This window comes from Sorex araneus, chromosome 2, assembly GCF_027595985.1.
Source record: "Sorex araneus isolate mSorAra2 chromosome 2, mSorAra2.pri, whole genome shotgun sequence".
Taxonomy (NCBI): domain Eukaryota; kingdom Metazoa; phylum Chordata; class Mammalia; order Eulipotyphla; family Soricidae; genus Sorex; species Sorex araneus.
In genome coordinates, this window is record NC_073303.1 from 238,805,575 (window position 1) to 238,819,112 (window position 13,538).

Below are 13,538 nucleotides of genomic sequence, written 5' to 3' on the forward strand. Positions count from 1 at the left end.
AGATTAGAAAGGGCTGGAAGTTCTTACCTCCAGGAACCCAGACCCAGCAGAGTCTGGATTCCCCACAAGAAAGAGAAACAGCAGCATCACGACCAAACTGCAATATGGGATCGTTTAGTAATCCTAGTGAGGATTACCCTTCAGTAGGCACAACAGGAATCGGAAAAGAGCGGGGACCGGGTAGAAAGGGCAGTGGTGGAGCACTGGCCAGGCAGGCGGCCATTCTAAGCTATTTCCCCGGCACCCATAGGCTTCCCCGACCAATGTCATGAGTGATCCCTGAGCATTGTCTGGTCTGGGTCCCCACAACCCCTGAAAAAAACCCTTCAAAGTTGTTTTCAGAAACCTCAGGGAGCAGGGATGTTAGTTCAGTGGTTAGAGAACCTACCCTATGCATGGCGGACCCAGTGTAATCTCTGGCATCCCCAAAAGGCCTCCCATCCCACCACAATTGATCACTGAGCATCAAGCCAGGAGTTAGCCCTGAAAATAGTAGATGTGTAACCCCCCCCTCAAAAAAAAGTAAGAAACCCCAGAACTCAATGACTGGGGTCACTCTGCTCCATCCTAATAAGAGGTTCTGGGCTCCGGTTTACCAAGCCCTCCAACCCCCACAAACCTATATGGAACTCAATGTGGCCATTATTTCACTGCAACCCACCTGAGTTAGTTAATATCCAGGAAAAACTATAAAGGATTTATCACAGTTCCAAAGGCTCCATGGAATACGGGACACGCAGCAAGTTCTTTGGTGGAAACTCACACAGAACATGGCAGCTGTGTGCCAGGCCAGAATGCTCTCCATTGTTCTGTCTTTCGATGTGAAAACTCCTACCACAATTGCCAAGAGAGCAAGTGGTCCCCATGGCACAGCGACCCACTCCATTTCTCATACAAGGAACCTTTACTTGGTTCAACAACAGAGCACAATGGAGGGTCTCTCTAGCTCTGGAGGGAGGGAGATTCTTTTCTCACAATTCCAGGGTTAGGCGAATAAACCAAAATGCTTCCCCTGGGAAATGAAAAAACTGACATTCATTATGAATGAACATTTAGTGTAGAGTCACTAACATCTCTAAATGTTCACACAATAGGGTAAGCAGATGCGCAGGTCTAAGCAGCTAGGAGGATTATTGTCCAATTGAGCAGCCACCAATGTTTATCACAGTGATCAAAGCTCATGTGACATGATGTACCTATGATTGTGACTGAAGAAAAATGATCTTCTTTGAAGCACAGATCTGTGAAGAGATTCCACTCTGGGTGTTGAATCAACACCAACCCCTGCCACCTGTCTGTCTGCCTCCGGTGCCAGCATTTCTCTTCATCCGGGTCCTGAGGCAGAACATTGTACTGGCCTCCAGGGCTGCTTTTAGTCAGCTGAGCCACAGGCATCTTCACTGTGGTCAGTGCTAGCTTTGCCTCCATCACTGTCACCAGAGCAGTAAGACAATAGGCAAGGAGCCCAGCTTGCATGCAGCCAATCCAGGGTGATTCTCAACACCCTTAAAAGTCCCCAAGCACTGATGGAGTGATCCCTGACTTCAGGATCACAGGAGAAAACCCTGAGTACCAACCTGTGTCCAGATTAAAAAAAAAAAATCTCTGAAATACCTGATGCTTGTAAACTCTACCTGAAACAGTCGTGGAAATCATGCAGCAGCTAAAATAAAATAGAATTTTAGTGCTGAGCCATAGTAAAGACGAAGGAGCAGTCCATGCAGCAATTGACCCGGGTGGGGCTGGGCACATATCACTTGGACCTACAAGGCACGCAGGATTCATCCCTGAGAGCAGAGCCAGGAATCTGCCTGGAGCACCATCAGGTCTGGGCTCCAAAGAAATATGAACACAAAAAACATAATGTCACTGTAATATAATTCCACACTAGACTCTCTCCTGAGGTGCCACAAGTCATAAATGACTTCACAGCAGCCGAGATTACAGTTTCCGGGGGCTATCACAATAGCACAGCAGGTAGGGCACTGGCCTTCTATGTGGATGTCCCAGGTTTCGATCCCAGCATCCCAAAGGATCCCGATAATCACCAGGACTATTTTGCTGGGAACAGAACTTCAAGCCATTCCTGAGCATCATCAGTTGTAGTTCCAACATGATTTAAGAAAGAAATAGTTTTACCCTGAGCTTTGGGGGGGGATACTGGGGCACAGAGTTGTACCCCACATGCTCTTGAAACACCAAGGTTTCTTTCCCCACAGGTTGGTAGAAAACAGGGGAGTATCCTGGCATAGGGCAGAAGATTCGTTCAAAGCTTATCCCCAGTGTGGGTATGGCAGACGTGCGTGTGCAGGCTTGCAGCCTGGCCAAAATACTGCCCGCAGTGGCACACAAATGGTTGCTCCTCAAAATGCCTCCTCATGTGCCGGCGTTGGTGCTGCGGGTGTCTGAAGACTCTGCCACACTCCCTGCTTGTGAGGGGCTGGGTTGTCTGGTTAGTCTGCAGGTGGCCTGTGAAGTAGGAGTGGCAGTGGTAGGCCTTGCTGCATTCAGGACACTAGAAGGGACTGTGGTTTGTGTGCGCCACCAGATGGACCTGGAGGGTGTCTGGGCTGCGGAAACATTTCTGGCAATGTGGGCACATATAGGGCCGGTCGCCTGTGTGGAGAAGCATGTGCTTGGTTTTTGCGCCGCTCTCTTGGAACGCAATCCCGCACTCCAGGCAGACATAAGGCCTCTCCCCAAGTGTGGGTCCATCTGTGCCTACGCAACACTGTGCTAGTACTGAAGTTTTTCCCACACTGCTCTGTTATATGGCCTCTACCCGGTGTGGGTAAGGCTGTGCTTACGTAGGTTTAAGCTATTTCTGAAGCTTTTCCCACATTGTTCACAGTCATATGGCCTCTCCCCGGTGTGGTAAAGGGTGTGATTATGCAGGCCCGAGCAAGTACTGAAGCTTTTCCCACACTGCTCGCAGGCATACGGCTTCTCCCCAGTGTGGGTCCAGCTGTGCTCACGCATGTTTGAGCTAGTTCTGAAGCTTTTCCCACATTGCTTGCAGTTATACGGCCTCTCCCCGGTGTGGGTCCGGCTGTGATTACGTAGGTTCGAGCTAGTCCCGAAGCTTTTTCCACACTGCTCGCAGGCAAACGGCCTCTCCCCGGTGTGGGTCTGGCTGTGCTTAAGCAGGTCAGAGCGAGTTCCAAAGCTTTTCCCACACTGCTCGCAGGCATACGGCCTCTCTCCGGTGTGGGTCCGGCTGTGCACACGCAGGTTTGAGCCTGTTCTGAAGCTTTTTCCACATTGCTTGCAGTCATATGGCCTCTCCCCGGTGTGGGTCCCGTTGTGCTTACGCAGGTCTGAGTGAGTCCTGAAGCTTTTCCCACACTGCTCGCAGTCATATGGCCTCTCCCCGCTGTGGGTCCTAATGTGCCGACGTAGACATGAGGGAGTCCTGAAGCTACTCCCACACTGCTTGCAGTCATACGGCCTCTCCCCAGTGTGGGTCCGACTATGTTGAAGGAGAGACGAGCGAGTCCTGAAGCTATTCCAACACTGCTTGCAGTCATACGGCCTCCCCGCAGTGTGGGTCCGGCTGTGCTCATGCAGCTGCGAACAAGTCCTGAAGCTTTTCTCACAGGGCTCACAGGTGAATGGCCTGACCCCAGAGTGCACTTTAGTGTGGGCGTGCAGCATACAGGGATACTGGAACCTCTGCGGGCACTCAGGGTATGTAAAGGGCCTCTTGAAGTCAACATGGATCTTGGCATGACCTTGCAGGTATGTAGGGTAGCAGGAGCCCTTCCCACAGAGCTCACACACATAAGGCATCTCATCTTGTCTCTCCCTGATGTGACACGTCAGCAGGTTGGTGACACTGAAGGTCTCTCCACACACTTTGCGTTCTTGGAATGTTGGTTTCCAGGTGCCAGCGCCCAACCGAGGGCATCGCCTGAGGGCCTCCGAGTTGGGAGAGGGGGTCTCATCATTGGCCGGGCAGCAGATGCCCTCCTGAATGAGGTCACGTGGAAGAGAGCTGTGGGGAAGTGTTGGGAGGTGCTGGGGGTAAGAACATTCTGCAGAAGAAGTAGCAGGATTTTGGGTTTCAGTGAGGCTTCGAGTTTGCCTCGAAGTTCCTCTGTCTTGTGCAGGAGCTTCGTGATCATAACCGAGACTGTTAGGCAAGAGGTATCTGCCAATGATGAGACACAATGAGTAGAAAAGCAAGATCATCGCGACAGTTGAGGCCACAGAACAGTGGGAGAGCGGGAACCGTGCATCATGCTGCCCCGGACCCATCCCCTGCACACCATCAGGTCCCCCGAGCCCCCTCAGGAATGATTCCTGAGCGTAGGACCAGGAGTCTGGCCTAGGAAATGCTCACAACACAAAATAATAAATGAATATCAACATTCAATCACCAGCCTTGATCATGTTATGTTTTGGTTTTTTGTTTTGGGGGTTATTTTTTTCCTCCTACTTTGGGGCCACACTCTGCAGTGCTCAGTTTCAGGGTCTACTCCTTGCTGTGGACACAGGAATCACTGAGAAGCAAGGCCTTAGAAGCCCAAAATAATGTTGGAGATTAGACCCTAAGCACTGTACTATAGCCTCAGGCATGACTGTAGGGCTTTTTGGATATTCCTCTGAATAAATGCTTGATTTATCATTCATCAAAGTCTTACAAGCAGAGCCCTGTTTTAAGCCTGTGAATGGTGGGATAGCATGGGGGGAGTTGGTGAAGGAACTTCTCTTCGAGAAGGGTCCTGGGTGGAATCCATTTAAGAAGCCAGTGGAGGCTGCCAGCCTTGCCCCAGGACCCTCACCTTGCATGACTCAGGTCACTTCAGACCCCATAGTCCAGCCAGGAGGGATTCCTGAGTGCAGAGCCAGGAGTCAGCCATGCTCATCATGGGTGTGGTAAATAAAGGAGGCCGACAAGGGACAGTGTGAAGGGGACACTACTCAGTCCTGTACTAGTTTGACACACTGGTTTTACTTTGAAAGACATTGGAGACTCCCAAGATGTTTTCCGCCACGCCCCTCCCCGACAACAACACCCTCCTCCCTTCCCCACTGGCCACTTCACTTACTTCTGTTGTCGTTTCTGCGTGTGCTGGTGGTCACTTTCATCAGGGAACATCTGCTTCTCTCCTAAATGATTGCAGGAATCATTGCTCATGAACCCCACAGTGTTCTCTGCACTGAACAACTTATTCTCCAAGACACACCCAAGAGCACCACTGTCTTTTCCTGGAGAGAAACCCTCTGGAACAAGCAGGAAGACAATTCAGTCCCCGAGGAAGGCTCTGGGGAGGGGCAGAGGAATACGACAGCCGGGATGGCACTTGCCTTGGACACAACTGACCCGGGTCACTCCCCAGCACAAAATATGCTCCTCCAAGCAATGCTAGGCATCAGCCCTGAGCATCACCAGGTGTGTATATCAAAGAAAAAAGATGCTCTGTGGGAACAAAAAAGAACTGGAATAGGACTGATGCAACTGATTTGCTTCAAGCAGCTGCCTTGAATGACGTGGGTCAGATTCCTGCACCCCACTGTGTCCCCTGAGCACGAATAAGAGTGTCTCTGGAACTCCATGTGTGGGCCCTGTGCCCCAGGAAGAAGCTCCACGGTACACAATGCCTTGCATGCTTCTGGCTCTGAATATATACTTGGGTAACAGCTCCCTCACACAGCACTGCCGAGTTCAGCCCTGGGCCCCTGATCACTGGGGAAACCAACCAGCAACATTAGGATCACAGCAAGAGCCAGAGGTGCAGGCCGTGGACCTTACACCCCGCTCTGCCGGTGTGACCCTGTATCAGAGAAAAGACAGGCTGAATCCGTTTGACTGCCCGGGAATGCCCCTCGGCAGGGCTAGGGTGCCCATAGACAGGCCCTTCCTTCCCTACAGCCCTGTTCCATGGTCCCAACGGGAATGCGGGCAGCGGACTCCGTGCCCTGAGCTGTGCGAAAGGGTCACGCCTGAGCCTCACCCACGAAGGCCAGGTGCCTGCAGGCCTCCAGCATCACGTCTCTGTACAGGCACCTCTGTACAGAGACCGAGCAGAGACCACTCGGCCCGGGTGAAGATCACAGCCACGTCCTCAAAGGATACTGACTCCTGAAACACACACAGATGCCAATCAGCCAGGGCCCCTCTGCATCGCGGGGGGCAGCGGGACTCAGGTGGGTGACACTTGGATTCTGGGTTTTACTTAATCTACATTATTTATTTATTTTTGGTTTCTGGGTCACACCCAGCAATGCACAGGGATGACTCCTGGCTTATGCACACAGGAATCCCTCCTGGCGGTGCTCAGGGGGCCAAATGGGATGCTGGGAATTGATCCCAGGTCAGCTGAGTGCAAGGCAAACGCCCTACCCACTGTGCTATTGCTCCAGCCCCTACTTTAATCTACTTTAAACAATCAGGGTGCCCACGGGGAACACCAGGATGTGTGCAGGACGCAGAGCTCAGTAGCAAGTGCTGCGAGCCATGAACCATGACAGCACCCGGCCAAGACACGTATGGAATCTCTGAGGGGTCTTTCAAAAAGAGTGACAAAGGGACGGGGCTGCAGCAAAAGCACAGCACGGACAACACTTGTCTTGCACATGGCCATGGCGGATGTATATTTGATCTCTGGCATCCTTAACGGTCCCTGAGCACTGCAAGGAATGATCCTTGAATGCAGAGCAAGGAGTAAGGCCTGAGCATCTCTGCGTGTGACCACAAAAGCAAAAGCGGGAGTGACAAAGGGAATCTTTGTTCAAAGAATGTGGAAACTGACAATGGCCTGGTGACTAGCCCTTCCCATTCACCCCCAAGAATTGGTGGGTGACCTAACTGCATCATGTGGGGAAACCCACTTCACATTCCCAAGACCTAGACCAAGATTCCTGTTATAAAGTGATTCCTAAGAGACGCTTCTGTGGTCGGAGAGATAGTACACTGTGTAGGGTGTTCACCTTGCACACTGCTGACCCAGGTCCAATTCCCAGTATCCCATATGGTCCCCACGAGCACTGCCAGGATTAATTCCTGAATGCAAGGCCAGGAGTAACCCCTGTCCATCACAGGTGTGACACAAAAAGCAAATAAATAAATAAGAAGTTACCAAAAAAAGGAAGCTTCTGCTCAACTCCTTAGACCCCAGAGACTCATTGCTCAGACAGATAATTCTGGGCGACCTGCAGGATTCCCTAAAGGCCTGGAGAGATCCTGCTGTCTGTCAATGTAGTATCAAGGGGCCTAACAAAGGCCTCCAGAAAGACTTGCTTATGGGGCAGGAGCAATGGCAGAGGGGAAGGGCGCTGGCACTGCACGCTCCAACCTAGGTTTTATTCCCAACATCCCATTAGGTCCCCCAGGACCCACAGCCGAGATCCCTGAGCTCAGAGTCAGGCGTCATTCTGATGTAGGTGGGCAGGCCGATAGGAATTCCCCTCCCCAGATGATGACAGTAAATTTCCTGGGAAGTAACAGCTTTGAAGTTGCAAAGGCCAACCTTGCAGAGAAACAGGAACTTAGACTTGAGGAGACCCTCACTTATCTAATAGCAACTGACCCAGAGAACATCTGAAAGACACAAAAGGCCAGGAAAAGAATTTCAAAGAAGACCACCACCACTCCCATCTCCTCAACCTTCTTAGCAATGGACTTTTGCCAAGACTGAAGCCCCACATGGGGACAGTTTGAAAAATCTCCATAGAGGCCACCTTAGACAAAGGAAGGGAGCTCATAGGATGCCCGAGTCCAAAAGCTGCCTGCCCCCACTTGCCCAAGCACATGCAGTGCCTGAGCACATGGGTCCCCAGCATCTCCCCTCTTGAGATGTGCATTTTCATGTTTTCCTGTCTAATGCTGGGATGTGTGTAGGGGCTCTCTCTGGCTTGGAGAAACCCGGGTTCTCTCTCTTTTTTTTTTTTTTTTTTTTTTTTTTTGCTTTTTGGGTCACACCTGGCGATGCACAGGGGTTACTCCTGGCTCTGCACTCAGGAATTACCCCTGGCCGTGCTCAGGGGACCATATGGGATGCTGGGATTTGAACCCGGTCGGCCGCGTGCAAGGCAAACGCCCTACCCACTGTGCTATCTCTCCAGCCCTCTCTTGAGCATTGTTTCTCTCCACTCTTCCCACTTTCTCTCCCTCCTCCCTTTCTCTCTGTCCTCCAAATAAAAACTATAATTTCACTGAAGTTCTACTCCTGAAATTCCTTTCTGCAAGATGAGACAGGAATCCCGAAACCCTGGGTCCCAGGTGGCAAAGGTGGATGGGAGAGATAGTGACCATCTGTTTCCTCCCCACTTCACATAGGTCAGCGTGGGGCACACGACAGCAATCCCTAAAGACTTCTTTGATTAAATTTATATAAATCTACCACAAAGCACTAATGATTCGACCTTTCTGTCTGCATCATGAAAGTCCCCATTAAGAACACCCAAGGCAGGGCAGGAACAACTTCTGGGTAAAACCTCTGGACTTAACCTTGAGAACAGACTCCACCTACTTTCCTCAGGCTTGTCCTCTCTTGCCTTTTTCTCCTCATCTGCCTGCCATCACACCTTAGCATCAGTACTCAAGGGGTACAAATGGGGGGTGGTGGTCACCACAAAGGTGAAACCCACCCATAGGCTGATTGGCATGGAAATCTCAGCCACTAACCAGTATAAAAGCTGGGAAAAGAGAGGAGGGGCAGATAGGACAGAGGGGATGCACTTCCCTTGTATGAGGCCAAACCAAGTTCCATATCTGCCATCCCATATAGGCACTAGGACCCATCACATGTGATCCCTGATCACAGAGCCTGGAGTCAGCCCTGAGCACCGATGTGTGAGGCCCAAATGACACAATTATCATCATCATTATCATCATAATCATAAAAAGATTTAAGCCCAAACTCACCATCTTACTTGAGAAGGTCCGAAGTTAGGGGACAGTGGATCTGGGCATATGAAGAAGCTACATGGGGAAGCTTCCAGACTTGCTGCAAGAAAAATAACAAGTATGTTAGTACCACGGAGGGTTCACTCCAGAGTGGGTGGGATCTTCAGAACTGATCTGCAGACAAAATTCAGATGCTTAAAAGTTCATCAGTTTGGGGCTGGAGCAATAGCACAGAGGATAGGGTGTTTGCCTTGCACGCATCCAACCCAGGTTCGATTCCCGACATCATCCCATATAATCCCCCCACTCCGCCACGAGTAATTCCTGACTGCACTACCAAGAGTAACACCTGTGCATCATCAGGTGTAATCCTACAAGAAAAAGAAATAGTTCATGAGGACTGAGCGAGAGTAGAGCTAGGAGGGTGTGGCCACCAGTTTGATTCCCACATCCTATAGGTCATCTGACCAACACCAGGAGTAATTCCTGAGTACAGGGTCAGGAGTAACCTCTGAGCATTACCAAGTGTGGCCCAAACAAAATGAAACAATCCAAAATAAGTTGTTCACTCTTAAGTACCCTGAAACAGGTTAATGGAATTCTCTTGCAGACAAATGGGAAGGGTTTGATTCCCATCACTCCACTGGGTCCCCATAGCCCTGCCAGAAGTGATTCCGGACTACAGAGTCAGAAAGAAGGTCTGGGATTGCTGGTGTGACCTCCCCTCCCTCCCACAAATGTAGGAAAGTTCATTAGGGTGACGGAGCAACATAAGAGTGGGTAGGGCGTTTGCTTTGCGTGGGGCTGACCCAGGTTCAATTCCCTGCATCCCAGAGGTCCCCCAAGCACCGCAAGGAGTAATTTCTTAGTAATACCTAAGCATGCTGGGTGTGAACCCCCCAAAAAATAGTAACTTCATTAAACTGTTCAGTTGTTGGGTTCAGAAGCCTCGGCTATGACGTCACTCATCCCTCTCTTCCCCGTGTCCCACTCCAAGACTCCACCCTCCCTCACCTGGTCCTGATTGCTTCTTCCTGACCGCCTGGTCTAATACCTAGGCCGTCTTCGCGCTCCGGGCAGTGCTTCTGGATCTGGAATCTGTCTGCCTTATCGCTCCTCCCCAGGAGCTGTTGACCCCGCCGGTCCAGCGCTGCGCTTGGCCGAGTTCAGGAAGCCAAGAGCCGGCTCAGGGCTGGGGCCTCTTCAGCAGAGGTTATTTCCCCACCCCCACCGCCGATTCTCTACCTCTGATTGGATGACGGTGAGAGCGGGTGAGATAGAAAGGGCCAATCAAATGCATTTTAAATTACCTGGCGCCCCGCCTTTCGGCTTTCACAGGCTCACATATTTCCAAGTCCTTTCAGATATCAGGTAGTATAAGGCTTAAGGAGTAATGCTTAAGGTCCAGGAAAACATCCAAACCGGCTGTCCTAGATGCTGCTGAGATCCCACACCACAGCCAGGGAGCCTTTCCCCTTGTTGGACACGGAGCAGGGCAGGAGCAACTGCATCATGCCTGGTTCCTGTTTCACGTTTTGTTTTACTTAAACCTTTTTGTTTTTCTTAAAACCCGCTTCACCAGCCACGTCCCCCCTCCCCCCCATCTGCAAGGGAAGTAGGACAAATGAACTGTAACCTCTCCTTGGCAAAGAGTTTCATAACCGCTATTCACTGTTTATAAAAGCCACCCAGACACAAGCAGGGTGGGTAGCTGCCAGAATGTTCTGAAAACATGTCTAGATCACCTATCTGTAATTCCTTGTTTGTACTATTTGAAAGTATGTTTTCTTCTGAATTATGAAACTTGCATTTTCATTTATGTTTCAAAAAAAATCCATCAGTGCAGGCTATGATATAAGCACTGCCTAAAATATGCGACTTTTCCCTTGTTCAGGGTCTTGCTCGGGGCTTCGTGCCTAGAATCTTGACCTCTGCTAGCCGACTTAATAAACTCTGCTCTGTGTTACATTCCTCGCTGAACTCTTTCTGTGGGTTCGGGGAGGGGGATATAATCAACTCCGGACCCTAACACCTTGCACACAGCTGACCTGGGTTATAACCCCTCCCCATGAAAATCACACCAGGAGTGATCGGAGAGCACAGAACCAGGGGTGCCCCCAAAACAAAATAAAATCAGAGTCCCTGCTCACTTAATCAGTGGTGTCTGGGAGAATCTAGACGCCCAGCCCATTAGGGAGAAAATCCCTCCAGCTCCTGGTCTCCAAGTGCGAATGAGAATGGGAATGTGAGGATTTGGCCCAGAACACACCTTAGGAATTAGTTTAGCTTTCTCAAGATTCTTTTTACAGGAGCCCACATTGCAGAATAACTTGTTTTTCTGCCCCTGAGCAAGGAACTCGGATACAGGCACCCCAGCTTGCAAGTCAGACCAGATAACTATTTGCCTCTTAGATGCCTCCTACAAAACCCATGCCACTAGACCCATGACTGCCCTAAAACCCAGGACATTACTGAACACTGACACAAATGCTGATGTCTAAAACAATAGGTCAAGGAGTGATGTCCTTCTAAACGGATTGGTTTGGAAAATATGTATCATTACAAATCTATTGGCTATGAAATGCGCGGGCTCTGCTGTACCGGTCAGTGAAGGCCTATATAAGATCTTTGGAGAAGCTCAGGGCCTTAGTCGCACAGAGGACCTGCATGTCGCTGTGTGCGTATGCACAATCCTGGCTAACCAGCTTAATGAACTACCTGCTTGCTAATTGCATTCCTGGTTGGTCCTTGTCTTCGGTCTGAGATCCAGAATCGTGCCCTAACAGTGAAGAATCAGTTTCCTCACACATTGTTATAGGATGGGAGCTGGGTCAAGTGGGAACCTAAGACACTTCTCAGAATTCTCTGGGGGAGAGGGGGGTCACACTAGGCAGTGCTCAGGGTGTACTCCTAGCTCTGCTCTCAGGAATCACTCTAGGACCAAGGGACTAGATGGGATTCCACGCATCAAACCCAGGTTTGCTACATTCAGGGCTGTGGAAGTCGATGTGGAGGTCTCGTTCTGTTCAGCAGGGCGAACCCTTCATAGGGCGCAGCCGAAAGAACAGACGCAGAGCCCGGAGGAGAGAGAAAAGGCATTTATTCTATGGCAGTTACAGTATTTATACCTCCCTGTTGGGAGGAGATGGTGCCAGGACCCCCAACAGAAATGCAGGGTGTGGCACGGGATTTAGCTAGTAATAAACAAATGTTGATAGGATAAGATCAGTAAGATTAGGAGTGGCAACCTTTGCTAGGTGTGGCATGGGGTTAGCTAGTGATTAAACAAATAGTGACAGGATAAGATCAGTAAGGTAAAATGGCTCCCTACATCTCCCCCTGTTTTGTTTTAAATTAAATGTGGTCAGGGGAGGCATTGTCCGGTATCCCTTGTGACATAAAGACTCCATTTTTGCAGGGAGAGGAAGGAAAGGATGATCGGGTCTATGCAGGGGGCTCCTCATAGGCCCCATCAATCCTTGGTTTTGGAGTAACCTCTAAGCTATACCGGAATACCTCGCAGGGAGCCGGGCCAGGGTATCAGCCCTCCCTTGCAGTGCTTTGCCTGGCAACCTGATCCACAAGAATAAATCCTTGGGAGCCCGGCATCCTCAAGGTAAAGAACTGGGGGAAGATGAGGTCCTACAAATCAAGCCAAAGATCCTTAAACACTCGAAAATCTCATTTGTTACTCTAAGATATTAACCCAGCCCTGGACCCAAAGTAGCACTTGCTGTAGAGTGTCCAATTGTTGCTCAACATCATGGTTGACAGTAGCCTGCATTGTCCCAAGGTGGTAAGAGTCATTTTGTCATGTTTAGACGAAGTTGTGTGTCTGGACCGAGGCTTGAAGAACTATTCCTGCAACAGCATCAGTGGTGGTTACAGCAATGAGTCCAGGATAGCTGTGATCAGAGGCCCAAGGAATCATCAGGAGCGCCGGAGCAGTTGTGTCAGATCTTCAGTCAGGAGCCCTTTATCGGGGGAGCGTTGCCATTCTCTGGTCAGGTTCACTGGTAACCATATGCGATCCGGCCCTTAATAAAATTATACTGTGGGGAGAATCTTGGATTGAGAGGGAAGAATTGAGACAGGTAGATAATGCACAATCACCAGAAAAGAAAAATCTTTTTGTGAGTGATCAGAGGTAGTATGAATTTGGGACTTGGTATGAATCCAAGTCTGAAAGTGAAGAGGGAGACAGGGAGGCACTCCAATGCAGACAGGATCAAGTGAGTATCCTAGAGAAAAAATTAAAAGGTGTTTCTTCTTTATTCGGCAGCTGAGGCATCTGTGAATCCCATGGAGGGGGTAAAAGAAAGGAATTGTTAGCCCAGATACTGGGTCCTGGCATGGTCCAATCTACAACCTGTAAAAGTGGAGGGTGAGGAATGTAAGTCCAATAGATATGTTCAGCTTACTAGAATTCAAGAGGATTTCAACTGTTAATAACTATTAATGTTCTCCCAATATGAAATCTGGATTGAAAATTTCAATTTCTTTGTAGGCGCCACATTCTGATTAGAAATCTTTGTTTAGACCTGAATCTAGCAAGCTCCAAAGATACTTAGATCTTTTAAATTGCTGGGCTCCATATCACTCTGACCTCCCTTGATTTTGTTTGCCCAGATCTAAGAATTACTGACTTTAAACTAGCTCTAATACTCGAGTGTTCCACAGACAGAGA

At 49.8% G+C, this 13,538-nt stretch overlaps 1 protein-coding gene across 1 annotated transcript in view; it reads right to left on the reverse strand.

Annotated features, from left to right (window-relative positions):
- Window positions 1-2,778: 2,778 nt before the first annotated feature.
- Window positions 2,779-13,538, reverse strand: part of LOC129401808 (zinc finger protein 239-like) — a 34,576-nt gene continuing 23,816 nt past the window's right edge. Inside the window, exon 4 of the mRNA XM_055124680.1 lies at window positions 2,779-3,502. Coding sequence (XP_054980655.1) covers window positions 2,779-3,502 — 724 coding nt within the window. The remainder of the gene's footprint in view (window positions 3,503-13,538) is intronic.